The sequence below is a fragment of the Papio anubis genome, chromosome 4, assembly GCF_008728515.1.
Source record: "Papio anubis isolate 15944 chromosome 4, Panubis1.0, whole genome shotgun sequence".
NCBI lineage: Eukaryota > Metazoa > Chordata > Mammalia > Primates > Cercopithecidae > Papio > Papio anubis.
Window position 1 is genome coordinate 61,880,177 of NC_044979.1, and position 27,900 is coordinate 61,908,076.

General features: G+C 35.9%; 1 protein-coding gene across 7 annotated transcripts in view; it reads right to left on the reverse strand.

The window, feature by feature from the left end:
• The window catches only part of PCLO (piccolo presynaptic cytomatrix protein), a 417,094-nt gene that overhangs the window by 206,940 nt on the left and 182,254 nt on the right, over window positions 1–27,900 (reverse strand). For all 7 annotated transcript variants that reach the window (XR_004183192.1, XM_031665281.1, XM_031665280.1 and 4 more), the window contains exon 4: window positions 7,137–7,853. Coding sequence is in view for 6 of the 7 variants with exons in the window: in XM_031665281.1 (XP_031521141.1) it covers window positions 7,137–7,853 (717 nt within the window). In the remaining variant the exon portion in view is untranslated. The remainder of the gene's footprint in view (window positions 1–7,136; window positions 7,854–27,900) is intronic.

The window sequence follows — 27,900 nt, forward strand, 5'->3', positions numbered from 1 at the left end:
GCATAAGCTCTTCTGATCTAACTATGGCCCAAATAAACAGATATAAGGTTGCACAACAAACATACTCCTTCCTTCCTTCCTTCCTCCCTTCCTTCCTTCCCTCCCCCCTCCCTTCCTCCCTCCCTCCCTCCCTTCCTCCCTTCCCCATCCTTCCCTCCCTCCTTCCTTTTTTTCTTCTCCTTTTTCTAGTTAGAGTTATCAAATATAAATATTGTTGGCTTGATGCTCATTTTACATTCATTTTCATCCAAATACATACCTTTATTATGCATGGTCAATGATCTATCCTGAGCATATTATAGGGTAAAATGCTTTTTCTGAATTCACAATGTTAATTAAAAAAGACAGTGTGATATATTCTTAACAACTGTAGTGCAAAAAGTAATGCCTACTCTTCAGTGTGCAGCTAGAATTAACTACACTGTACCAATTTGAATGTCTTTCCAATAAATAATTTCTTTTCTTTTTTTTTTGAGACGAGCCCCTGCCATTGTGTCACTCCAGGCTGGAGTGCAGGGCTGATCTCGCTCACTGCAAGCTCCGCCTCCCAGGTTCACGCTTGCATTCTCCTGCCTCAGCCTCCGAAAGTAGCTGGGACTACAGGCTCTGCCACTCACGCCTCTCGCTAGTTTTTTTGGCTTTTAGTAGAGACGGGTTCTACCTACAAGGCTTGTGGGATGGTCTCGATCTCCTGACCTCGTGATCCTCCCGCCTCGGCCTCCCAAAGTGCTGGGATTACAGGCTTGAGCCACCGCGCCCGGCCCCAATAAATAATTTCTTATCTGCAGTTGTGAGACTATAGTAGGAGGGTTGATAAGCACTTAACTCATTTCAGTTCCTTTCTTATATTGAAGTGGCAAGCAACAGTGAAGCTGCCTATGGTGGTGATACTGCAATGATTTTTTTTTTCCCCCTAAATGACTTTTGCATATTATAAGGTGGCAAGTCTGCAAAGTGTTTACTCTCTAGGCTTTTTCCCTTTTCCTTCCAATAACCCCCTGCCATTTATTGAGCTGCAGACCAGTCAGTGAGAGGCACTGATGAACGGAGCCCCATTTGGATCTCTTCCGATGGTGATGTATCTTGAGGCCTTCACTAGTAGTGGAGAATGTGCCAAGACACATCTGCACTGCCAAATTTGGTTTTGCTCTTTTCACAAAAGCCTTCCATATTGAAGGCAAACAGAATTGTTTTGAATATTATTAACGAACTGAATTCTAGATGACATATAAAACTGTGCAAAGAAAGGATACAGTGTTAAGTTTTTGTTTAACTTTCCCAAAGCCATTTATTTTGATGGGCTAAAATTAAACAATGAATGCAAATCTTATAATTTACATAAAGTCTACATGAATGCAGATTATTGATCTGAGTGTTTGAAACGCTCCAAACAAAATGAAGCCAATAAAATTCACTAGACCTGGAGTGAAAGATCGGACGCTCACACCTAAGCACTATAATATGGGAGTCCTTCTCACTACAGAAAACATGATTAGTTTTCATCCTTTCTGATTAGGCAGTCACTTATTGGCTATATGTGACTTGAATACTAACCCTCAGATCATTTTAACCAGAAATAAAAGTACCTGCTAAAGAGTGTTCCAAGTTTGGTTTCTATGGGGAGAGTATTTTGGTGTACTATATCAAATAAATATTTAAACAGTATTCTGTTTATGTATATAAGTAAAAAGATAAAATTCTACAGCAAACATGAATTTTAAAATGTTAAACTAAAAATTTAAAGGTGTGTATGTAATTTTCAAATTGTTATACATCAGGATTAATTTTAATGCTATTCAACAAACATTTTGAAAGACAGAAATGAATGAAGTGACAAAATGATGTTGCAACAACGAAATGTAAACAATGTACTATAATAATATGAACAACACAAATGACAGCTAAATTAATGAATAAATAATACACATATATAAATAGAGTAAATATTATACCAAGTGTTTGGTATAGCAGTGAGGGTTGCCAAGAGAGATGGATGATTATAATAATGGAAAGCCAGTATCCTAAAAGTGTCCTAGGAAAAAACATCTTGTGCAGTGGATGAGAGCACAGTCTTTGTAATCAGAGCTGGACTATAATTCTAGTACTTCTGCCTTCCAGCTATGTGATCTTGGGCACAGAAATTCAGTTTCCCCATCTTTACTAAAGCTATCATAATATTAACTTTATCAATCATTGTATAAGGAAGTACTTAACACAGCAGCCTGAATAGTAAGAGGTAAATTAAGAGTATTGTTTTGATTGTAAATAAAAACTAATTAAGAAATTAATCATTGCAGAAAATTCTGCATCAGGAAAACTGACTACCACTAGGGAATAGAAGGGCAGACTCATGGAAGACATGCTAGCAGAGTGGTGTGGAGGTTCAGGTGGGAGTTTTTCTGCCAGATGATGTGAAGGTGCGGCATCAGTGCACATACAAAAACTGAGAACAGGTTCACAAAGGAGAAAGCACAAGCTATGTTCAGGAAACACACAAGGCATATTTGGCTGTTTTTCTTTAATGTCTCCCCATAGGGAACGTTAGCAGTTGCTTGAAAGTTGTGTTGGAGCCAGATTCCAGAAGGCTGAGAAAGCCAACTAAGCCATTTAGACAGGAGTCTCCGCTGTGGGGTGCATATACCCTGGTAGCTATGCAAAGAGCTTCAGTGGAATACAATGAGAAGACACTAGGATTTTAGTTGTATTTTTAAATCCAAAATAGAGGATAAATTAATTTGCACTAATATTTAATCAATAGATGGGCAATACTATTATCTCACGTGTCATGTCAGTTGGTCACATGGTCTGTGAGGACTCCTGGGAGAAGGCCGGAAGTTATAATGAGGCAACTAACTATAAAGCGAAGTTATAGTGAGGCAATCACTTCACTTGCTCACCTTTATGTTGAAGCTTATTGTTCAGTTATGCAGATTTATGGTTTGTAGTTACAATAAATCACCTAGCTTTAACTAAACCAATTTTCCTATAATAGCTAAGGAGTAGAAAAAAATTTCTGCAAAAAAAATCATTTGTTAAAGATCAAACTAGTAATGTAAGATATACACACATGCAGTCATAAGAAAGCTAACAGTTTTCATATTGCTACAAGCTTTTCATCAGTTTTCATAACAAGGTGAGAACAGTGATCACCAGATTAAATCAGATGTGACTTGAAGTTAGGAAAAAATGCTTGACATTATTAGGAAAGCTATTTGAAATCTGTTTCTGCATCTATTATTGCTAATAACAAACCTTACCCTAAATACAGAACGTGCTTTGAATCAAAGCCAGTGGTATTATGACACTATCACAAACTTCTGTAATTTTCAGCAAATAAGTTTTCTAGTACTTTATAAGTTTTCACTAACTTGAATAATAACCATTGGGAATATTCTTTTGAATTTTCTTGCTCAATAAGAAAAATTACATAACAGATGGGGAATTTTTTTTTTTGTCATGAAAAAATGACTAAAGTAATATGTGGAATCAATATAGTGACAAATCAAACTACATTCCTTTGTCAGCAAATGTTGTTGGAAGAAACAAAGAAATAATTGTGGAAGGTTTGGGAAAAAATATTAGAACAAATTTAGTAGTAAAAGATCTAATAATAATATAATCCAACTATGGAGATTTCTTTACATACTCAGTTCACAATAGTTCTTATTTCTCTTTAATTAACAATAAAATATTTTAAGAATTGCTATTGTGAACCTTCAAGGAAAAATGCACCAATGAACACATAGCTTCAATGTGGACTGATTTGTTTAATTCAAAAAAATGTGTATTTTTTAAATAAAAAAAATTAAAAATTGAGAAGTAATTTCTCTGATTGGAATTATAATTTTAAACAATAAGGTTAGGGAGATGGCAGTACATGTGAAAAACATTTATTCATTACAAGTAAGCCAGAATTAGACAGACTGCCTCAAGATATTACTGATGTAGTACACTGTATACTAATAAGAACTTCATATTTTGAAGAACATTTATTTTGTACTGGGACAGAGAATATGACATTATATTTGACCATGACACAGATATTTACTGTTTATCTCATGGAAAATTAGTTAAAAAGCTGCAGAATGTGGAGATTTGATCCTTACTTAAAAATAGAGGATTGCAAGTGCTTTTCAGTAATACAATACTTATTAGACAGCAAGAAAATAAATACTAATTGTCAGCAATATGCTTGGTATTTGATATTTAAAGCAAAATAAACAATACCTGTTTCTCTGAGAAAATTATAATGTGGAAACAGCTCTTTGAAGATAAATATTTGGAAATTATTATATGATTATGCTATACAAAATAACATATGTCACTTTTAAAAGTTATCGTATCTGCTCATATAACAAACTTTAAAACAGAATATTTTAATCTGTTTAAAAACCTTCTAGACAAAGAAATGCAATGGGTTTGAAAATCGTTTGCTGAAAAAGTATTGTAAAAGCCCCACATTTTCTGATAGTTAACAAACACAAATGATTGATATTAAGGAAGGTTAACACTTATTTGTGCAATTACCAATTCTTTTTTTTCATAATTGGTTTACAATCCACACTTTAAAAAAAGGTAGCAATATTTAGTGAGAACAAACTGTGAGCTACTTCTTCCATTTGTAGCATATTCTTTTTAATTATCTTTTTTCCTGCTCTGAATAGCCATTAAAACTGAACATCAAAGTATCAAAATAAGCTTAACTTTGAAGCTGGATTTCAAACAACTATATCATAAAGTTTTACACCAAGATCTTAAAAAATATTAAAACATAATGCTCTCGGCCGGGCGCGGTGGCTCAAGCCTATAATCCCAGCACTTTGGGAGGCCGAGACGGGCGGATCACGAGGTCAGGAGATCGAGACCATCCTGGCGAACACGGTGAAACCCCATCTCTACTAAAAATTACAAAAAACTAGCCGGGCGAGATGGCAGGCGCCTGTAGTCCCAGCTACTCGGGAGGCTGAGGCAGGAGAATGACGTAAACCCGGGAGGCGGAGCTTGCAGTGAGCTGAGATCCGGCCACTGCACCCCAGCCTGGGCGGCAGAGCAAGACTCCGTCTCAAAAAAAAAAAACAAAACAAAACATAATGCTCTCTCTAAAATATCACTATTAAACACCTTTTAAGGTGATCAAATGTATCTGTATTTACTATCTGCATTTAAATAAATATAATAACAATGGTAATTTTAGTTTATTTCACTATTCTTTGTGAATGTTTTATAAGGTAAATAGTAGTCAAATAGTGCATACATAAAATTTATAAATAAATACATATACACATATTGTGGTTGTATAATGAAAGAAAAAGTAATAAAAAGAAAGTGATAAAGGTAAAAAATAAAAGAAAAAGTACTGCATATAGGAAATATTTAAAAACTTCTTCCTTGGAATATATTTAAAACACAATAGGGAATCATTAGGAACATCTGAGTGATGGAGTTAAATTATCGGAACCCTAGAAAACATTTACCTGACAGCTATAGACTGGAGAAGGGATAAAAGGAAGGCATCCTAACCAGTAATTAGATTGCTCAAATAATTGGCAAAAGGTCATGAAAGCAGTAAGTAAGGTAGTGCCCTGAGGAACAGGAGTTAATAGACAGAAGTGTGATACTTTCATTGTGGAGAACAAAGGGCAGGTAAGAAGAAACCTTAAATCACTCAGAAGATTAGTAACCGGCAGACAGGAGACAGGTGCTTGATGGTGAAATAGAAAGTTACAAGCAGAAACTGTTTCTATAGAGAAGAGGAAAAGAGTCAGACATATTGAGTTTGCATTTACAGAGAGGCTTTGAAGTAGAACTGCTGACTAGGTACTTGAAAATGCAGGTCTGACACCCAAAAGAGGGACAAGAAGTACATACGTGTATTCAAAAATTGTTCATGTAGCTCAAAGCAAAACAAAGGAAAATCATCTGGAATTTGCAAAGAGAAATCATAGAGATAGTCAAAGCAGATTTCATAAAGTATGATCAGAAAGACAAAAAGAGAAGGAAAGTAGAGGGTCATGAAAGCCACAGAAAGTTCCACAAAGGGACAAACAGTACCAAGCACCATGCTCTGCAAAGGTTAGCTAGAAGAAGCAATTCATGGTGCTGGTGGTGGCTAGATTCAGTCATTAGAATGGAGAATACATATAGGCATCTTTTTGACTCTGATAAAACTCATTTAATGAAAGGAGACCAGGATTTACTTAGATAATGTGTGATGCATCAGATAGCAGAGATGGGTTGGTAAGCATGTGTTAAAACTAAAGAAAACACAACTGAATCACAGGGAAACAAACTATAGTTTCTAGTTGGAATTTTAATACTATTAAATTATTTAATTTCCTGGTAAGTCATTGCTGTCCTCTGTGAATTAAATGTATTCAGTTAGGTATAATGTAAGATCTCTTATAGCTCCAAAAAATATCAGAGTTCCTCTGAAAAGTATGTAACTGCTTGTGAAAATATTCATTAAAATGGGTTAAATGAAAATTTCCCATTAAAGAAAAATAAAAGAATATTTTTCCAAATTATGCTGATTATAAATAACCTTTCAATATTAAACACATTGAATAAAACTGCTAATAGAATACATTATATTAAAAATCATGCTAAATATTAAACTGTTTTGTGAAATTTTAGAAAGACTTTTACTTTGGATTTTAGTTACATCACTTTTTTTCCTTTTTTCTTTTTTTTGCAATCACTTTATAGCTGACCACACCTTAAAATGATTTCAACTGGGAAAAACCTTGTTGACGCTTACGTAAACAAATGGTTAAGTAAACAGAAACTTACATAAAGACACATTATTTTACATTAAAGGGGGATATTGAGTTTTGTGTCCATAGTAGAGAAAAAAAATAAAACTAGATAACTTCTTTATCACTCCATATGATTTTGATAGACTATTTGATAGGCATAAGAAACAGGGAAATAAATGTTGTATTTATGCTTTATGTACACTTCATAAAGCTGTGAAAAGGCCAAAGTTCTTCATTATAGTCAAACAATTGTTATACTTCTTTAAGAATGTCATTCATTGTTTGAGGAACTTCACTTATATAATTACCAATGAGCAACTTGTAAACTTAGGTTAAAAATTAATAATTTCACACATGAGAGTGTAGGAAAATTTAACTTACTGTTTTTTCTTTCCCAGGTTCCACCTGATCAGGTTTTGCTGTGCACGATGGCTGTGGCTGTTCTTTTATTGTTTTGGTTGTCTTATCATCTTCTTTAGGTAAACTCTGAGGTGTGCCAGATGGTAAATCTTCCATCTTGGTCTGCGGTTGTTTCTCTTCTTGCACTGTCTTTGGAGCCACTCTGCCTTCAAGCTTTTCTTCAGCAATTTGTACTTGAGATTTAAGTAAGTCATGTTTTTGTTCTTCTGGGGCTGATGCTTTTGCCTCTGGGAGTAGCTTTTTGTCTTCAGGGGTTGGCTTTTTTTCTTCTAGGAGTTGCTTTTTTTCTTCAGAACATATCTTTTCTTCTTCAGAGATTAGTTTTTTTTCTTCATGGAGTGGCTTTTTTTCTTCAAGAGCTGAAGCTTTGTCTTTCTCTAGTTTACTCTCTTCTTGTTTTTGATCTGTGGCTACCATAGGAGGAATTTTTTCCATTGATAGTGTTTCCTTTACTTCTTCCAGAATGACTTTTTCAGCTTCTGTTTTTACTTCTTGTTCTGGCTTTTTCACTAATTTTACTTGGGGAGGCACTGCTGTTTTCTCAGATGGTGATTCTGTAGGAACAGGCATGGGAGATGCTTTGGGTCCTGATGGCACAGGTGGCATTTTGCCTATGTCTCCAAGCTGTCCTGATATTGCTCTCTGGGTTTGGCAATTTAAACAGAGCCATTCTTGAATCTGTGAAAAAAAAAATAGCAATGAACAGATTAAATGTATTATAATGTATCTGTTTCTGTCATTTTACCCAAGTGAAAATTTGGTAATTCCTATCTGTTTTTGTATATGGAGAAGGTGGGTCACTGTTTTCCAAATCAATGACACAGTAATTTTTTAAAACATTACAAAAAGGCTATTTGAACTCTAAAAATGTATAGAATTTCTAGAGACTAGCAATTCACTATCTTCATTAAATGAGAAAAAGAAAAAGAAATAATTGCATTAAACGTGGACCCAGAGAAATATTCATTTTCAGGAAGAAAAAAAAATCTGCATTTGTTCCAAATAAAATTATTTTAAGGCCTAGTTTCTTCAAAATTAGCATTTTCATCCAAAATTTATTCAAAGACTATTACATTTCATAATAACAAATTAATCAAAAGTTCTTTTAGGATTTAGCCTATTATCTCCTATCTCTTGACTTGGGCCAAATATAGTTCTACCTTTCAGAGTAGAGCTTTATAGGTATAGATAGTTTTCAAGAATCACTTGTGCATAATTTGCTATCTGCTTCCAGATTATGAACATAATTTCATTCTTAATACTTATCACATTTCCTCATGCAATTGAACAAGAAGCACTCCAAGGCTTAATTGTTTGGTATCTTTTTCCCTGAGTGTTCTGATTTGCTGACTAAAACATTTTTTTCTTCTTTTTTTTCTTTTTGCCAGACTGGGGTGCAATGGTGCAATCTCTGCTTACTGCAACCTCCGCCTCTTGGGTTCAAGTGATTCTCCTGCCTCAACCTCCTGAGTACCTGGGATTCAGGCATGCGCCACCCACGGCCAGCTAATGTTTTATTTTTAGTACAGATGGGGTTTCTCCATGTTGGTCAAGCTGGTCTTGAACTCCTGACCTCAGGTGATCCGCCCGCCTTGGCCTCCCAAAATGCTGGGATTACAGGTGTTAGCCACTGCTCTTGGTCAAACATTTTCTTATATCTCTGCTCTTCAATGTCTAAGCCATGGTCACCTGCACTAAATCAACTGATAGGCTCTTTAGACATACAAATTCCTAGGAAGTACACCAAAACCATTTTAGCAGAATCCTGGGAGAGGAAACAGAAAGACTTGCCTTTTTCATAAACTGGTTAAGAATTTTTGCAAACTAAATACTAAAAACTACTCTCCGATAAGAATACAGAACAAATGATCACCTAGGAGACAGATTATGTTAGAATAATATTATGAAAGAGTTCCTCCCTGATTGGTGTGTGTTATATTTTTTCTTACATTATATCTATTCTATTGTTTAAAAGTAAAGGCTATGTATGTAGTTCTAATTGTTACCATTGAATGTGTACCCATTCTATAAGGCACAGGGTTAAAGTGTCATACAAATATTATTGCTTTCATGTATTACACTGTACTCTGAGAAGTTCAATTTCAAATTGCTTTTCATGCTGGCTCACTCTTTCCAGTTGCTTATCTTAAATTCTTTAGATACAAAAATCACTTATTGCTCTAGAATACTATCAGATATCTAAGTTTCATTTCTTATTTCAGGATCCAATTACTTTAGAAACTAACGATGTTGCTTAATAACTATGATTATTTTGCAATATGTAAGCCATTATAATTCTTATTTGCTGATCTAAAAGAGTAAAGACAAAAGTCAATTCTGTAAATGTGGTAAAATGCTGCCAATAAAATATTAGGATATATATGGACTCATTTGTTTTTTGTGTATATAATCACTCAATATCAGTTCTCTTGTTAATTTCATGTCTAAGGAGCTCTGAAGTGAATTGTGTGCCTTCTTTAATTAATGTCTTTATATAAAAGTCATAGGAAAGAAGATTTGATTCATTATGTCAAATTCTAAAAGTTCTAGCTCTTGTGTTGAACAGTCCCCGAAGGAAGAACTTCCGTAATACCTACAGAAAATCAATCTTAATTGATAACGTAGTTTTAAAAACAATTACTTGGTTGAGACACATCTTAAGAGATTTTCATTCAGAGCCTGAGTTTTTTATTTTTATTTTTTTGAGATGGAGCCTCGCTTTGTCACCAGGCTGGAGTGCAGTGGCGTGATCTCGGCTCACTGCAGTTCTGCCGCCCAGGTTCAAGCAATTCTCCTGCCTCAGCCTCCTGAGTAGCTGGGATTACAGGTGCACGCCACCACACCCAGCTATTTTTTTGTATTTTTCGTAGAGATGGGGTTTCACCATGTTAGCCAGGATGATCTAGATCTCCTGACCTCATGATCCACCCGCCTTGGCCTCCCAAAGTGCTGGGATTACAGGCATGAGCCACCATGCCCAGTCCCAGAGCCTGACTTTTTAAAACACAAAAACAGATACAAATGGCTGCATTACTGTGCAGTTTTGCCATATGGATTCTAAAAATGAAATACAGGTGTGTATTAAGCGTCTCCATAGGCCATGTTCTAATATAAATAAGTTAGAAAATTTTAATATACCAGAAATACAGGTTTCATTCTATTGGAAATTTTTGTCATTTAAAAAAGTGTGACTCTTTTATCTGAGTTTTGGGGACGGGGACAAATTATTCTTACAAAATTGCCATCTCTTGCTACTTTACAGCATATGAGGCCACAATGGTACATGGCTTTAGGTACAAGAAAAATGTGTTGAGAAAATAAAACATAGTGATAATTTCAAGGTAGTATACTCATTATTTTCCTATAATATGAAATTTAGGTATCAGGATAAAAGGTATCATCTATGCAATCTATTTTGTCACATAAAATATTTCATTGTCCCGATTTAAAGTAATGCTTAGTAAACCTATAAAGTGGTGATAACCACTAAACTACTAACGTTTGTAATGCAAACAGAAGGCAATAGTGTAAATCTGAGAGATAAAAGATCTTATCCTGAGAGCCTCATTGACTATTTCAAATTAATGTTTTGCTTAAATAGCCATCCATGTTCAGTTAAACCTAGCATTTTAAGTAATTGCTATTTTGCAATTATTTTTAACGTAATGTTGCTATACTCAGTCTCTTGGGTGCATGACTAATTTTCATTGGGAAGGAAAGAAGGCAGCCAGTCTTTTGAACTTACACTGTGACTAACTGCCACCAAAATTAATTTGGAGCTGATATTTCCATTATGTCAGATTATGACAAAATAATTCATTCATATATCTATTCTGTATGTAACTATTTGGTTTATATCTATTAGTTGGAAAGTATATATGCAAAGGTTATTTCATCAAGGAACCAGCATTCAAGTAGAAGAAATAATGCATGGTTGAAAATAAGTAAAATATGCAGTAAAAACAAAGAGATGGAGATATTGTGTTGCAATGCAGAAGAGGGAGATACCACTTCTAGTTAGGTGTTTTCCAAGAAGGTTTGGCCTTAAAATAGATACATTAATAAACTGTGAATATGAAATAAATCCATGTTCCCAAAAATATGTCTTGTCACTATTTGACATAATAGAAATATGAAATGAAAATGTCTATTCATATTTGATAGCAATCAGTCAAAATGTAAATACACATCAGGCTAAGGCCTTATTTCATTCACATTGAAATTCAATAATTAAGAGATGAGGCACAGCAAAAATCATATAATACATGCCTGAAAAAAGGCAATGATTAAAAACACTAAATTTGACCAAATCTAGATAAAAATTAAACAATAAAAATGTTCTTTAGCTTTAAGAAGATAATTGAAGATAAGGTTGGAGAGGCAAGTTGAGATTCTCTGTTAGGTGGCAATTATTCCCAAATAAATGGCACTTATTGCCACAAGTAGACATTTTGTAGAAGAAACTGGAATCCAGTGACGGTTCCTATAAAGGAGTAAAATCTGCTTTGTTAAGATCAGTCTGGCAGAATGTGGTTACCTACCTATGTTGACAAAAATTAAATCTAGAGGTAGAAAGAAACTATTAGAGCAAATGGAAAGGATGGAATGAATATAACAGGATTATCTGAGGAATTTAGTTTGAAACATTAGGAATTTGATAAATTATAAGCCACAAAGAGTATGTTTTTCAACAACTAGAAATGCTAAACTGGTGGTCGTATATGTGTCTCTTCTCTTTTTGGTAGCCCTAGGACCAAAAATAAAATGTCAATAAATTCAACAAGCAGAGGAAACTATAAGTCAATAAAGAGTTGAAAGGGAACAAAGCCCTACAGTAACACCAAACATTTTATAGTTAAATATATAAATTCAAATTTTGTTTATTAAGGGGGAGCATAGGAGTATCACTGGAGGAAAAGGCAGAAGCTAGGTAAAATACAAAGAGGAAATGAGAAAAGAAAAATTGATCAGGTTTTTCACAGTGAGTAAAAAAGAATAACAGTAAATTTTCAAGAAAGTTTATTTTGGACAATATGGGTCATCATCATGATCATATCATCATTAATTATAAACAAACTGACTGGAAAAATTTGCTTCTCCCAAAATTTTGGAAATACTCTATAACCACGTAAGATATAAACATTTGTAGGTCACAATTTTTTTTTTCATTCTTTAACAAAAATAATCCAAAGATTTTTGTATCACTGTATTCAGGAATTTGGTTAAGAAATACTGTGTTTATAGTTCCAAAAGATGTTATCTATACTCTTAGTTCCTAAATAGCCACACCATTACATTTTCATATTGTTTCTGGTCCAGTAGCAACCTGGAAATCAATTAAACAAAAGTATTTCACTTATGTAACAACTCAATATATCAATGCCATATACGACTTTTACTAGCTGAAAATATTTAGCCAGACATAGCATTAACTCTTCCTGTAACAGTTAGAATTGTGATACACATGATTATTCATATTTTGCCGTAAGGTTAAGAATCAAATGAGTTAAAGTTTTATCTTTGAAATATCTTTTTAAAAATATACTAAGACAACCAGCAGTTTTATGTGTGTGTATATATTTATATATATGTGCGTGTGTACATCTGTATATACACACATAAAACTGCTGGTTGTCTGTTATGTGAAATAATAGACATATATATATATAAAACAATTTCATTCTATATGTGTATATAGATCTATCTGTATGATATCATATAATATATCATGTTATATATTATATAACATATACGATATGGTATATGATATAGTACAGATATATATAAAATAAAATCTCATTTTAAGGTGATGTTTGCAAGATTTTTCCAATACAAATTTCTTCATTACTTTGAATGGAAAAAGTAATGGAAAAAGCCACAATTACTTTTGCATCAACCACATATATATGTACTGAGAACATCTCTATTATATTACTGAGTTTACTACATAAAAAAATACAAAATATAGATGCTTAAGGAGGCTTTAAAAAAAACATGCTAATCATCCTTGTGGATGCTTTAAGACTGCTTCCATTTTTTCCCTGTGATTTTAAAATATATTTTGAATATGCTATTATAAGTATTCTCTAATGGTATAAAACAATAAAAGTTTATGTTTCATCTATGTTATCATTAAATATAAACAAACTCAGAGGCCCCCAAATTATGAGGCCAATCACTATTTATTCAGTGCTATAACATTAATAATCAGGGTATCAAAATTCATCTCCAAGTAGGAAAAATTCTGACAAGTAGAATATATAAAATAACACCACACCGATCACAAAATACTCAAATTTATTCAATTGTCAGCTAGTACATGTTAATAAAACACATTTATTTTAACATCAATTCACCAGAGCTTGTTCAAAAGAAAACAATGTTAAAAAAATCCATTCATCTTAAGAAGGAAAGTAGAAAATGAAGGCAATAATAACCCAGAGAAGGGATGCTACTGTGCCACTCAGCATTTTTCCATCAATAAGCAATTTGCTTTATATAACATTTCAGCTGTAACTATAGCAACAATACCATTAAGGAAAATCTCAGAACTTCAGGGCTGCCTATTTATCTTTCTAAGGATCTTTTCCAAAGCATAATAGTAAGACCTGTAGGAGGTTGAAAGGTTGCTTTTCGACTTAAAATGGTAAAGAAATGGTGGTCACAAAACCTACATGAGCATTCATATTTTTATTGGAGAAATCTTCCAAACACTACCTTAAAATTAAATTTAATTAAAGATCAAGTGAAGTGATTAGGAAGCTTATATCGTTTCCACCCATAGAAGTATTTAATCAAAGACTAGGTAGGTCACGTCTCAAAATTTTGTAAAGAAATCCAAGCAATGAAGGAGATTGGTACTGTAACATCGAGCTCCCTGCCCACTATGAAGCTTTTGAGTCAACACAAATTTTACACAGGTTTTCGTTTATCTATATTTTTGCTTATCATTCAGGGTATATTTCAAAAAGAGAAATAATTACACTAATAAACTGCTTAGAATTCATCTTTTTACTCACTGACAAATACACGAATTGGAGAGCAATGTGACGTGTAACTTGTCATTTTTATCAATGTTATTTACAATCTTGGCAATATGGTGTTCTATTCAACTCAGATCCACGTATTCTTACAATGTGACATTCTGATAATTGGGTTTTTTAGTTATAAATTCATTCCCTTTGTGACATCTATAAAAGGGAGAAGGATTGAATTCATAGTTGACACATTCTTCTTCCAGACTACACAATCAATTATTCAGACTACAAGATCAGGACATTAGAAATCTATGATCATTCCTGAGACCGCAGTTTATAAGTATACATAATGATGTATTTGTGATACTTCTATGCTTACTCTGTCCCTTCAAAAAATAAATGAAACGTGTGTCAGGTCCTTTCATCATTATATTCTTTTATCTAGAATGTGCAACTTCATTCATATTTTGTTTCTTTTAAAACCACTGATACCAGAATAATTCATGTTCAAAATATATAATTGAATGATTGAGGTTCTTTCTCATATATAGACATAAGATTATATCAAATTATATTAGAACATAAATATGTATATGAATACAGTGTTGAGAAATAAAAATAGTCCACATAAAATACTAATTTCCAGTTGAATTGCTGAATGTGAAGAATATAAATTAATAATACAACCTAATAGAATACAGGATACTGTTAGAAACTTGTACGAGAATTAACATTCCTCGGTCTAGGTTGATTAGTGGTCATGTCCCTACCCATCTCTTATCTGCATGCTTATTTCTGCAAGACCTCACTCTTCCGTATACCAAATGAAGTCTCTTTGCTTCCCTCATTAGAACTTGCATTCAGCAGAAGACAGATAAACAAACAAACAAACGAACAAAAAAACTTGCAATGTAGGTTTCTGTATAATGTAAAATACATTAACAAATATTTCCATAAATAGCAGCATGCCAACTAAAATTACGTATATTACAACCAGATATTAAAACTGTGTTTAGAATATGATTTCATACTCTTGATTGATACTCTTTTTGTGTTAATTTTGACTAAACCAGAACCATATTTCTGGTTGCTTTCTCATCATAATTTATATATTTCTTCTGAAACTAACAATCTCTGAATTTTTGATGTTTTCAATACTATTACATAAATAACACATACATGAAAACTTGCTCTAATTTTAATACCTGTGAATTATTACATTAACACAATTTTGACAGATCTGAAGAAAATCATATGCTTAGTTTTCTTTTAAAAGATATATATAGCTGGGTGCAGTGGCTCGCATATGTAACCCTAGCACCTTGGGAGACCATGATGGGTAGATCTCTTGAGGTCAGGAGTTCGAGACCAGCCAGGCCAACATGGTGAAACCCCATTCGTACTAAAAGTACAAAACTAGCCGGGTGTGGTGATGGGCACCTGTAATCTCAACTACTTAGGAGGTTGAGGTAGGAGAATCATTTGAACCCAGGATTTGGAGGTGGCAATGCGTTGAGATCATGTCACTGTGTGATTCTCAACCAAGTAGTTTACTTGATCTGAGTTTAATTAGAGTCATTAGATTATCTGATCATCTACCAGTGTGTGTATAAAGGACAACTCCAAGGGCACAGCTGATTTCTCTCTGGTAACCAATGATACACTAAACTTATGGGAAATCACACAACTTACTGCACTGATTTTAGCTAACTTTAGCGAAAATATAAGACTTATAAGAAAGGCTTATCTGTGGGTTCATAGCTTTTCTTTGTGATTTTTCTAGTGTACTAAGTTTTAGGCAGATAGTTATTTATGTATTATAAGTGTAGTATAAAAACAATCAATAGTTTTAGAAATATATCATTTATGTCATATGTGTGTCAAGTTAATTTCTTTTTGTTATGAAGCCAAACTGAGTATCTTAATCAATTCAACTTTTTTTTTTAATTAATTTATTATTATTATACTTTAAGTTGTAGGGTACATGTGCATAACGTGCAGGCTTGTTACATATGTATACTTGTGCCATGTTGGTGTGCTGCACCCATCAACTCGTCATTTACATCAGGTATAACTCCCAATGCAATCCCTCCCCCCTCCCCCCTCCCCATGATAGGCCCCAGTGTGTGATGTTCCCCTTCCTGAGTCCAAGTGATCTCATTGTTCAGTTCCCACCTATGAGTGAGAACATGCGGTGTTTGGTTTTCTGTTCTTGTGATAGTTTGCTAAGAATGATGGTTTCCAGCTGCATCCATGTCCCTACAAAGGACACAAACTCGTCCTTTTTTATGGCTGCATAGTATTCCATGGTGTATATGTGCCACATTTTCTTAATCCAATCTGTCACTGATGGACATTTGGGTTGATTCCAAGTCTTTGCTATGGTGAATAGTGCTGCAATAAACATATGTGTGCATGTGTCTTTATAGCAGCATAATTTATAATCCTTTGGGTATATACCCAGTAATGGGATGGCTGGGTCATATGGTACATCTAGTTCTAGATCCTTGAGGAATCGCCATACTGTTTTCCATAATGGTTGAACTAGTTTACAATCCCACCAACAGTGTAAAAGTGCTCCTATTTCTCCACATCCTCTCCAGCACCTGTTGTTCCTGACTTTTTAATGATGTCCATTCTAACTGGTGTGAGATGGTATCTCATTGTGGTTTTGATTTGCTGCATTTCTCCTGTTAGTAGTGATGATGAGCATTTTCATGTGTCTGTTGGCTGTATAGATGTCTTCTTTTGAGAAATGTCTCTTCATATCCTTTGCACGATGGGGTTGTTTGTTTTTCTTGTAGAATTTGTTGGAGTTCTTTGTATGAGTTCTGGATAGTAGCCCTTTGTCAGATGAGTACGGTACAAAATTTTCTCCCATTCTGTAGGTTGCCCTGTTCACTCTGATGGTAGTTTCTTTTGCTGTGCCAGAAGCTCTTAGTTTAATTAGATCCCATTTTGTCAATTTTGCTTTTTGCTGCCATTGCTTTTTGGTGTTTAGACATTTGAAGTCCTTGCCATGCCTATGTCCTGAATGATTTTTCTAGGTTTTCCTCAGGGTTTTATGGTGGGTCTAACATTTAAGTCTCTAATCCATCTTGAATTAATTTTCATTAGCAGGAGTAAGGAGAAAGATCCAGTTTCAACTTTCTACTTATGGCTAGCCAATTTTCCAACACCATTTTATTAAATAGGAAATCCTTTCCCCATTTCTTGTTTCTCTCAGGTTTGTCAAAGATCCAGATGGCTGTAGATGTGTGGTATTATTTCTGAGGACTCTGTTCTGTTCCCATTGGTCTATATCTGTTTTGGTACCAATTACCAATTGCTGTTTTGAATTACTGTAGCCTTGTAGTATAGTTTGAAGTCAGGTAGCATGATGCCTCCAGCTTTGTTCTTGACTTAGGATTGTCTTGGAGATCACGGGCTCTTTTGGTTCCATATATGAACTTTAAAACAGGTTTTCCAATTCTGTGAAGAAAACTCACGTTGGTAGCTTGATAGGATGGCATTGAATCTATACCATAAAACAACCCAGGCAGTATGTGCATTTCGATATTGATTCTTCCTATCCATGGGCATGGTATGTTCTTCCATTTGTTTGTCCTCTTTTATTTCATTGGTGGTTTTTGTGGATTCTCCTTGAAGGGGGTCCTTTACATCCCTTAAGTTGGATTCTAAAATTATTTTATTCTCTTTGAAACGGTGTGTGAATGGAGTTCATTCATGATTTGGCTCTCTGTTTTGTCTGTTAGGTCTATGGGATGCTTGGTTTTGCACATTAATTTTGTATCCTGAGACTTTGTGAAGTTGCTTATCAGCTTAAGGAGATTTTAGGCTGAACAATGGGGTTTCTAAATATACAATCATGTCATCTGCAAACAAGGACAATTTGACTTCTTCTTTTTCTAACTGAATACCCTTGATTTCTTATCTTGCCTAGTACCTAGCCAGAACTTCCAACACTATGTTGAATAGGAGTGGTGAGAGAGGGCATCTAATCTTATTACTCCAGTTTCAAAGGGAATTTTCCAGTTTTTTGCCAGACCGTTATGATATTGGCTGTGGGTTTGTCATAAATAGCTCTCTTATTATTTGAAATTACGTTCCATCAATACCGAATTTATTGAGCGTTTTTAGCATGAAGGGCTGTTGAATTTTGTCAAAAGCCTTTTCTGCATCTATTGAGATAATCATGTGGTTCTTGTCTTTGGTTCTATTTATATGCTGGATTATGTTTATTGATTTGCGAATGTTGAACCAGCCTTGCATCCCAGGGATGAAGCCCACTTGATCATGGTGGATAAGCTTTTTGATGTGTTGCTGATTCCGGTTTGCCAGTATTTTATTGAGGATTTTTGCATCGATGTTCATCAGGGATATTAGTCTAAAATTCTCTTTTTTTGTTGTGTCTCTGCCAGGCTTTGGTATCAGGATGATGTTGGCCTCATAAAATGAGTTAGGGAGGATTCCCTCTTTTTCTATTGATTGGAATACTTTCAGAAGGAATGGTACCAACTCCTCCTTCTACCTCTGGTAGAATTCGGCTGTGAATCCATCTGGTCCTGGACATTTTTTGGTTGGTAGGCTATTAATTATTGCCTCAATTTCAGAGCCTGCTATTGGTCTATTGAGGGATTCAACTTCTTCCTGGTTTAGTCTTGGAAGAGTGTAAGTGTCCAGGAAATTATCCATTTCTTCTAGATTTTCCAGTTTATGGGCGTAGAGGTGTTTATAGTATTCTCTGATGGTAGTTTGTATTTCTGTGGGGTCGGTGGTGATATCCCCTTTATCATTTTTAATTGCGTCGATTTGATTCTTCTCTCTTTTCTTCTTCATTAGTCTTGCTAGTGGTCTGTCAATTTTGTTGATCTTTTCAAAAAACCAACTCCTGGATTCATTGATTTTTTGGAGGGTTTTTTGTGTCTCTATCTCCTTCAGTTCTGCTCTGATCTTAGTTATTTCTTGCCTTCTGCTAGCTTTCGAATGTGTTTGCTCTTGCTTCTCTAGTTCTTTTAATTGTGATGTTAGAGTGTCAATTTTAGATCTTTCCTGCTTTCTCTTGTGGGCATTTAGTGCTATAAATTTCCCTCTACACACTGCTTTAAATGTGTCCCAGAGATTCTGGTATGTTGTATCTTTGTTCTCATTGGTTTCAAAGAACATCTTTATTTCTGCCTTCATTTCGTTATGTACCCAGTAGTCATTCAGGAGCAGGTTGTTCAGTTTCCATGTAGTTGAGCGGTTTTGATTGAGTTTCTTAGTCCTGAGTTCTAGTTTGATTGCACTGTGGTCTGAGAGACAGTTTGTTATAATTTCTGTTCTTGTACATTTGCTGAGGAGTGCTTTACTTCCAATTACGTGGTCAATTTTGGAGTAAGTACGATGTGGTCCTGAGAAGAATGTATATTCTGTTGATTTGGGGTGGAGAGTTCTATAGATGTCTATTAGGTCTGCTTGCTGCAGAGATGCGTTCAATTCCTGGATATCCTTGTTAACTTTCTGTCTTGTTGATCTGTCTAATGTTGACAGTGGAGTGTTGAAGTCTCCCATTATTATTGTATGGGAGTCTAAGTCTCTTTGTAAGTCTCTAAGGACTTGCTTTATGAATCTGGGTGCTCCTGTATTGGGTGCATATATATTTAGGATAGTTAGCTCTTCCTGTTGAATTGATCCCTTTACCATTATGTAATGGCCTTCTTTGTCTCTTTTGATCTTTGATGGTTTAAAGTCTGTTTTATCAGAGACTAGTATTGCAACCCCCGCTTTTTTTTGTTCTCCATTTGCTTGGTAAATCTTCCTCCATCCCTTTATTTTGAGCCTATGTATGTCTCTGCGTGTGAGATGGGTCTCCTGAATACAGCAGACTGATGGGTCTTGACTCTTTATCCAGTTTGCCAGTCTGTGTCTTTTAATTGGAGCATTTAGTCCATTTACATTTAAGGTTAAGATTGTTATGTGTGAACTGGATCCTGCCATTATGATATTAACTGGTTATTTTGCTCGTTAGTTGATGCAGTTTCTTCCTAGCCTCGATGGTCTTTACATTTTGGCATGTTTTTGCAATGGCTGGTACCGGTTGTTCCTTTCCATGTTGAGTGCTTCCTTCAGGGTCTCTTGTAAGGCAGGCCTGGTGGTGACAAAATCTCTAAGCATTTGCTTATCTGTAAAGGATTTTATTTCTCCTTCACTTATGAAACTTAGTTTGGCTGGATATGAAATTCTGGGTTGAAAATTCTTTTCTTTAAGAATGTTGAATATTGGCCCCCACTCTCTTCTGGCTTGTAGAGTTTCTTCCAAGAGATCTGCTGTGAGTCTGATGGGCTTCCCTTTGTGGGTAACCCGACCTTTCTCTCTGGCTGCCCTTAAGATTTTTTCCTTCATTTCAACTTTGGTGAATCTGGCAATTATGTGTCTTGGAGTTGCTCTTCTCGAGGAGTATCTTTGTGGCGTTCTCTGTATTTCCTGGATTTGAATGTTGGCCTGCCCTACTAGGTTGGGGAAGTTCTCCTGGATGATATCCTGAAGAGTGTTTTCCAACTTGGTTCCATTTTCCCCCTCACTTTCAGGCACCCCAATCAGACGGAGATTTGGTCTTTTTACATAATCCCAAACTTCTTGCAGGCTTTGTTCATTTCTTTTTCTTCTTTTTTCTTTTGGTTTCTCTTCTCGCTTCATTTCATTCATTTGATCCTCAATCGCTGATACTCTTTCTTCCAGTTGATCGAGTCGGTTACTGAAGCTTGTGCATTTGTCACGTATTTCTCGTGTCATGGTTTTCATCTCTTTCATTTCGTTTAGGACCTTCTCTGCATTAATTACTCTAGCCATCAATTCTTCCACTTTTTTTTCAAGATTTTTAGTTTCTTTGCGCTGGGTACGTAATTCCTCCTTTAGCTCTGAGAAATTTGATGGACTGAAGCCTTCTTCTCTCATCTCGTCAAAGTCATTCTCCGTCCAGGTTTGATCCGTTGCTGGCGATGAGCTGCGCTCCTTTGCCGGGGGAGATGTGCTCTTATTTTTTGAATTTCCAGCTTTTCTGCCCTGCTTTTTCCCCATCTTTGTGGTTTTATCTGCCTCTGGTCTTTGATGATGGTGATGTACTGATGGGGTTTTGGTGTAGGTGTCCTTCCTGTTTGATAGTTTTCCTTCTAACAGTCAGGACCCTCAGCTGTAGGTCTGTTGGAGATTGCTTGAGGTCCACTCCAGACCCTGTTTGCCTGGGTATCAGCAGCAGAGGCTGCAGAAGATAGAATATTTCTGAACAGCGAGTGTACCTGTCTGATTCTTGCTTTGGAAGCTTCCTCTCAGGGGTGTACTCCACCCTGTGAGGTGTGGGGTGTCAAACTGCCCCTAGTGGGGGATGTCTCCCAGTTAGGCTACTCAGGGGTCAGGGACCCACTTGAGCAGGCAGTCTGTCCCTTCTCAGATCTCAACCTCCGTGTTGGGAGATCCACTGCTCTCTTCAAAGCTGTCAGACAGAGTCGTTTCCGTCTGCAGAGGTTTCTGCTGCATTTGTTATTGTTTACTGTGCCCTGTCCCCAGAGGTGGAGTCTACAGAGACAGGCAGGTTTCCTTGAGCTGCTGTGAGCTCCACCCAGTTCGAACTTCCCAGCAGCTTTGTTTACCTACTTAAGCCTCAGCAATGGCGGGCGCCCCTCCCCCAGCCTCGCTGCTGCCTTGCCGGTAGATCACAGACTGCTGTGCTAGCAATGAGGCAGGCTCCGTGGGTGTGGGACCCTCCCGGCCAGGTGTGGGATATGATCTCCTGGTGTGCCTGTTTGCTTAAAGCGCAGTATTGGGGTGGGAGTTACCCGATTTTCCAGGTGTTGTGTGTCTCAGTTCCCCTGGCTAGGAAAAGGGATTCCCTTCCCCCTTGCGCTTCCCAGGTGAAGCGATGCCTCGCCCTGCTTCAGCTCTCGCTGGTCGGGCTGCAGCAGCTGACCAGCACCGATCGTCCGGCACTCCCCAGTGAGATGAACCCAGTACCTCAGTTGAAAATGCAGAAATCACCGGTCTTCTGTGTCGCTCGCGCTGGGAGTTGGAGACTGGAGCTGTTCCTATTCGGCCATCTTGGTCCACCAAGTTAAGTTTTAAAATGTAAACAGTTCTCCTCCCTCTGCTCTTATATAGGTGTATTTTGGTATATCTATTATAAGATCTGTATATTGATTTTGCATGTGAGAATAATTACATCAAAGCAAAAAAACTTAGACTCAAGTCTAAGTTAGTCACTAGACAGCACTACAAGCAATGAAAAATTGAATTTTAAAACAAAATTTATTTAAAAGATCTAACGCACTTCATCATAGAGAAATTTTATGTTTTGTTACGATTACAAAGAAATATGCATTTGGAAGACAGATCATTTAAAACACACTACAGCCAAATGAAATTTGTGGAACATGTTACAAGATAAAAATCAATCCCCTCACTTACAAATTTAAGCCTCATTGTGGATATAATATTTAAAGACAGAATAATTTCACAGACTAGGGAGTCTGAAATGAATAAGAGGGTGGGTCGCACTAGACTGTCTGGATAATGCACAATGGATACAGGTGGTGGGAGAGATTGGTTAGGTGTTAAGCCCTCCTGTGATGTGGTAGAACACAGTGCAGTACTGGAAGGTCTTCTTGCAGGGAAGAATCAATATGTCAATTCTGCAAGGTGTAAACTTGTCTAGGTTGAACTATGTTTCCCAGAATCATTTGCCCTAAATATTTCCCATTACAGTGTATGATATTGTTTGGCTCTGTGTTCCCACCAAACCTCTTTTTAAAATGTAATCCCCACGTGTTGAGGGAGGGACTTGGTGGGAAGTGATTGGATTACGGGGGCAGTTTCCCCATGCTGTTCTAGTGATGGTGAGGAAGTTCTCATGGGACCTGATGGTTTAAAAGTGGCAGTTTCCCCTGTGCTTTCTCTCTCCTGCCACCTTGTGAAGAAGGTACTAAATTCTCCTTTGCCTTCTGCCATGATTGTAAGTTTCCTGAGGCCTTCCCAAGGCATGCGGAACTGTGAGTCAATTAAACTTCTTTGCTTTATAAATTACACAGCCTCAGGCAGTTCTTTATGGCAGTGTGAAACTGTCTAATACAGTGTATAACAGGAAATATTTTGTATGGGATTTGGCAGGTAGTAGAAGAAAAGCAGTAGCCATACTGGGTTTTGTACACCCAGAGAATCTGAGCAGGGTCACCAGGGGCTGTTAAAGGTTACCCATGTTGTCAGTTATTGTTTTGCTTGGGATAGGAAGCAGGAATGCAGCTAATCTGTTTTCCTCTAGATTACCCTTCAGCTTGTCCATAGGCATTTAGCTTGGAGTTCAGTGAGAAGGGACAGGCATTCTGACCTCATGGGTTCCAGTTTGTCCTTCCTCTCCCCTACTTTAAATATTTCTTTCCTTCCTCTGCCTGCCCTTCAGACTGAAGCTCCAGCAATCTTCAGCAATCACTTAAACAGCTTTCACAACTGTGTATGAACAAAGCTCTATACCAAATCTCTTATTATATATATTTTAAACTTCCTAATCATTCTGCTTTTCTGATTAAAATCTAAGTGATACAGTCAGGCTGAGTCAACTTGTTATTCAAGGGATGATAATTTTTTACACTTTTATCCATGATTGTTGCTGTGTATGCAAAGTAATTCTAACGAACTATTTTGGATATTAACTTGCATGGCCAAGAAAGTGCATTTTACTGGAATTCAAGAGAAATACGAACTGTTTCAGTCAGTGTTAACATGCATAAGTAGTCACTTCAAAGGTTTAGTTTTAAAAAAAAATTATGGTGAGCTATTTCAAGCATCAACATAATTCGTGACATGTCAGGTGACTGTTACGTTAATTAGCCTGATTTGATCATTCCACAATGTTTACATCTATTGAAACATCATATTGTACCACATAAACAAATACAATTATAATTGTTATTTTTTTTTCTTTTTCAAACATTTTTATCATTTTTGTAGAGACAGGGTCTCGCTATGTTGCCTGGTCTCAAAGTCCTGAGCTCAAGCCATCTTCCTGTATTCGCCTCCCAAAGTTCTGGGATTACAGGTAGGAGCCACGACACTTGGACTAAAATTATTATTTGTAAATTAGATATAAAATAAAAATTCAAAAAAAATTTAAAGGAGGTAAATATCCACTCACCAACTATCGACTTAAGAAACAGAACAGTGCCAATATTATCTAATACATGGGTTTGATACATGCAGGTGCTGTTTTCAATAACATCCTATTACATATCCTCCAAGAATAACCACTATTTTAATTTTTGTTTTGTTAGATCTTTGTTCCTTACTATGCTTTAAATAGTATACACTTTTTTATGTTATTTACTTTTGTATACTTTTGAACAATATATGAATAGTTCTGTGCCTTTTTTACCTTTTTGTGTTTTTACAGTAAACATTGCCTGGGTGCAAAATTCATCTTTTTTTTATTTTTTGCCCAGGCTGGGGTACAATGGTGTGACCTCGGCTCACGCAACCTCTGCCTCCCAGGTTCAGGCAATTCTCCTGCCTCAGCCTCCCGAGTATCTGGGATTACAGATGCCCACCACCATGCCCAGCTAATTTTTTGTATTTTCAGTAGAGTCAGGGTTTCATTCAGTATGTTGGCCAGGTTGGTCTCGAACTCCTGACCTCAGGTGATCTGCCCGCCTTGGCCTCCCAAAGTGCTGGGATTACAGGCATGAGCCACCACACCTGGCCCAAAATTCATCTATTAAACAAGTGTGGGACACAAAGAGTAACTTTAAAATGAACACCATGAGCCACTGATCCAACTACAGAAATGAAATACGATCATTACATTTGAAGCTTCTTTCAAACTCATTCCTTTATATCCTCCTTTGAGTTAACTACTGTCCTAAGTATTATGTCTATCATTATGATACTTGGGGGCTTATTTTTGCTCTATGTGTTTGGACACCTTACTCTTTTGGCTCCCTGTAATTTTAGAGTCAGAGTTGCAGAGTATCATTTTTCATATATATCTTTTAAAATCAAAGTATTTCCTAAAAGTAAAGTTTAATGCCATTTGCAAATATTGCTAATAATGATAGATAAATATATAAGACCATAGCTAGATGTAGGTACTATGAGAAATGAGAGTTCATGACTCACTTAAGTCATTTTTATAATATTAGAGACATCCCTGCCAAAACTCTGTGTGAAACTCAGGTTTTGAGCCACCAGTACACACTCTCTTCACCAGGAAAGTTTTAAATTTTAAAAAAAGTAGTAAAGATCCTACAATCTGGGCAATTACAGATTGCTCAATTAATATGAGGCAAATTGTTAAAAAAAGGATATGATTATTAAATACTCAAACAGGAAGATACAATTTATAAAAATTTGGATAGTTCATTTTAAAAAATCCTTCTGTTCTATTTGACACCCAATGGCTAATCAGTATTAAATCTTTGTGAGACTTTGAAGTTGTTTAAATCCATTCATAAGATAATTATTACACAAGTTCTATGATATTCCTATTGTTCTAAGTGCTATATATAATTTTTGCTCTCAGAAGAATCAAAGTAATTATATAGGAACTAACAAAAATACAATGAATATATATTCATATGTACTATATGCATGAATATATAACATATCCATACATATTCATGTCTACATCCTCATTTAGCAAAATAATACAATTAAGGTAAGAATGATCAAATCAGAATCAGGAATAGAGCAACTAATTGGCTGAAGTCACCAGGGAAACCTTAATAAAGTGAAATTTATTATGAGCTGTGGCAGACCAACTGGATTTGGAAAACAAAGAAAAATGAACAAAAGCTCCAGGAACAAGAAAAACACCCCCCCCCCCCCCCACAAAACGAGTATCTTTCTTGGTCTAGGATAATAGAAACAAGTAAAAAGCTAGGTGGAGAATGAAAACAATGTATAATTCATATGCAGAAGATAAATATCAGTTATAGAATTTAGGCTGAAATTGGCAGGATAGAAAAAAGTCCAATCTTAAGTCAATATTTAAGAAGAACTTAGCTCTTCAGTTAAGGCATGATTGTTGGCATCTGTTTTAAAGCTAGTCATTTATAGAAGTTATTCCTTTTCTTGTAACTGTTCATAGACTTGAGAATCCAAAGTGTCATATATTGAGGCTGAAATTCATTTGTGTTTCTTTAAAAACATATAAATAAATAAATAACCTGGAAGTACTGCCTGTTCATGGTAAATTTGAAAAATTTGAAACTATCATTGAAAATTATATTGAATTTTCTGATGTTATTACATTTGAAAACATGATTTGTATTGATGACATAATAACCAACCATATGGATGCATTTTATTTAATGATTCTTCAGTTAGAAGAGTATTGTAAATACAGCTATACAAACATACATCAAAATGTAAATTCAGAGAAGCAGTAAGAGGTTTAAAGTAGTTTTTTTTTAAATTATTATTATTATACTTTAAGTTCTAGGGTACATGTGCATAACGTGCAGGTTTGTTACATATGTATACTTGTGCCACGTTGCTGTGCTGCACCCATCAACTCGTCAGCACCCATCAACTCGTCATTTACATCAGGTATAACTCCCAATGCAATCCCTCCCCCACTCCCCTCCCATGATAGGCCCGGTGGCGGTGTTCCCCTTCGAGTCCAAGTGATCTCATTGTTCAGTTCCACCTATGAGTGAGGCATGCGCAGTGTTTGGTTTTCTGTTCTTGTGATGGTTTGCTTGCTAAGAATGATGGTTTCCGCTGCATCCATGTCCTACAAGGACACAAACTCATCCTTTATGGCTGCATAGTATTCCATGGTGTATATGTGCCACATTTTCTTAATCCAGTCTGTCACTGATGGACATTTGGGTTGATTCCAAGTCTTTATGGTGAATAGTACATAATAAACTTATCGTGTGCATGTCTTTTATAGCAGTGATTTATAATCCTTTGGGTATATACCAGTAACGGGATGAAAGCGGGTCGCCATGGTACATCTGGTCTAGATCATGAGATCATAATACTGTTTTCCATAATGGTTGAACTAGTTTACAATCCCACCAACTTAGTGTAAAGTGTTCTATTTCTCCACATCACTCATACCTGTTGTTTCCTGACTTTTTAATAGTCGCCATTCTAACTGGTGTGAGATGGTATCATTGTGTGGTTTTTGATTTGCATTTTCTCTGATGGCCAGTGATGATGAGCATTTTTTCATGTGTCTGTTGGCTGTATGAATGTCTTCTTTTGAGAAATGTCTCTTCATATCCTTTGCCCACTTTTTGATGGGGCTGTTTGTTTTCTTGTAAAATTTGTTGGGTTCTTTGGCAGGTTCTGGATATTAGCCCTTTGTCAGATGAGTACATTGCAAAGTGCTCCATTCTGTGTATAGGTTGCCCTGTTCGCACTCTGATGTGTTAGTTTCTTTTTGCTGTGCAGAAGCTCTTTAGTTTAATTAGATCCCATTTGGCCAATTTTGGCTTTTGCTGCCATTGCTTTTGGTGTTTTAGACATGAAGTCCCTTGCCCATGCCTATGTCCTGAATGGTGCTACCTAGGTTTTTCCTCTAGGGTTTTTATGGTATTAGGTCTAACATTTTAGTCCTCTAATCCATCTTGAATTAATTTTTCATTATAAGGGAGTAAGGAAAGAATCCAGAAGTTTCAGCTTTTTCTACTTATGGCTAGCCAATTTCCCAGCACCATTTATTAAATAGGAATCCTTTCCCATTTCTTGTTTCTCTCAGGTTTGTCAAGATCAGATGG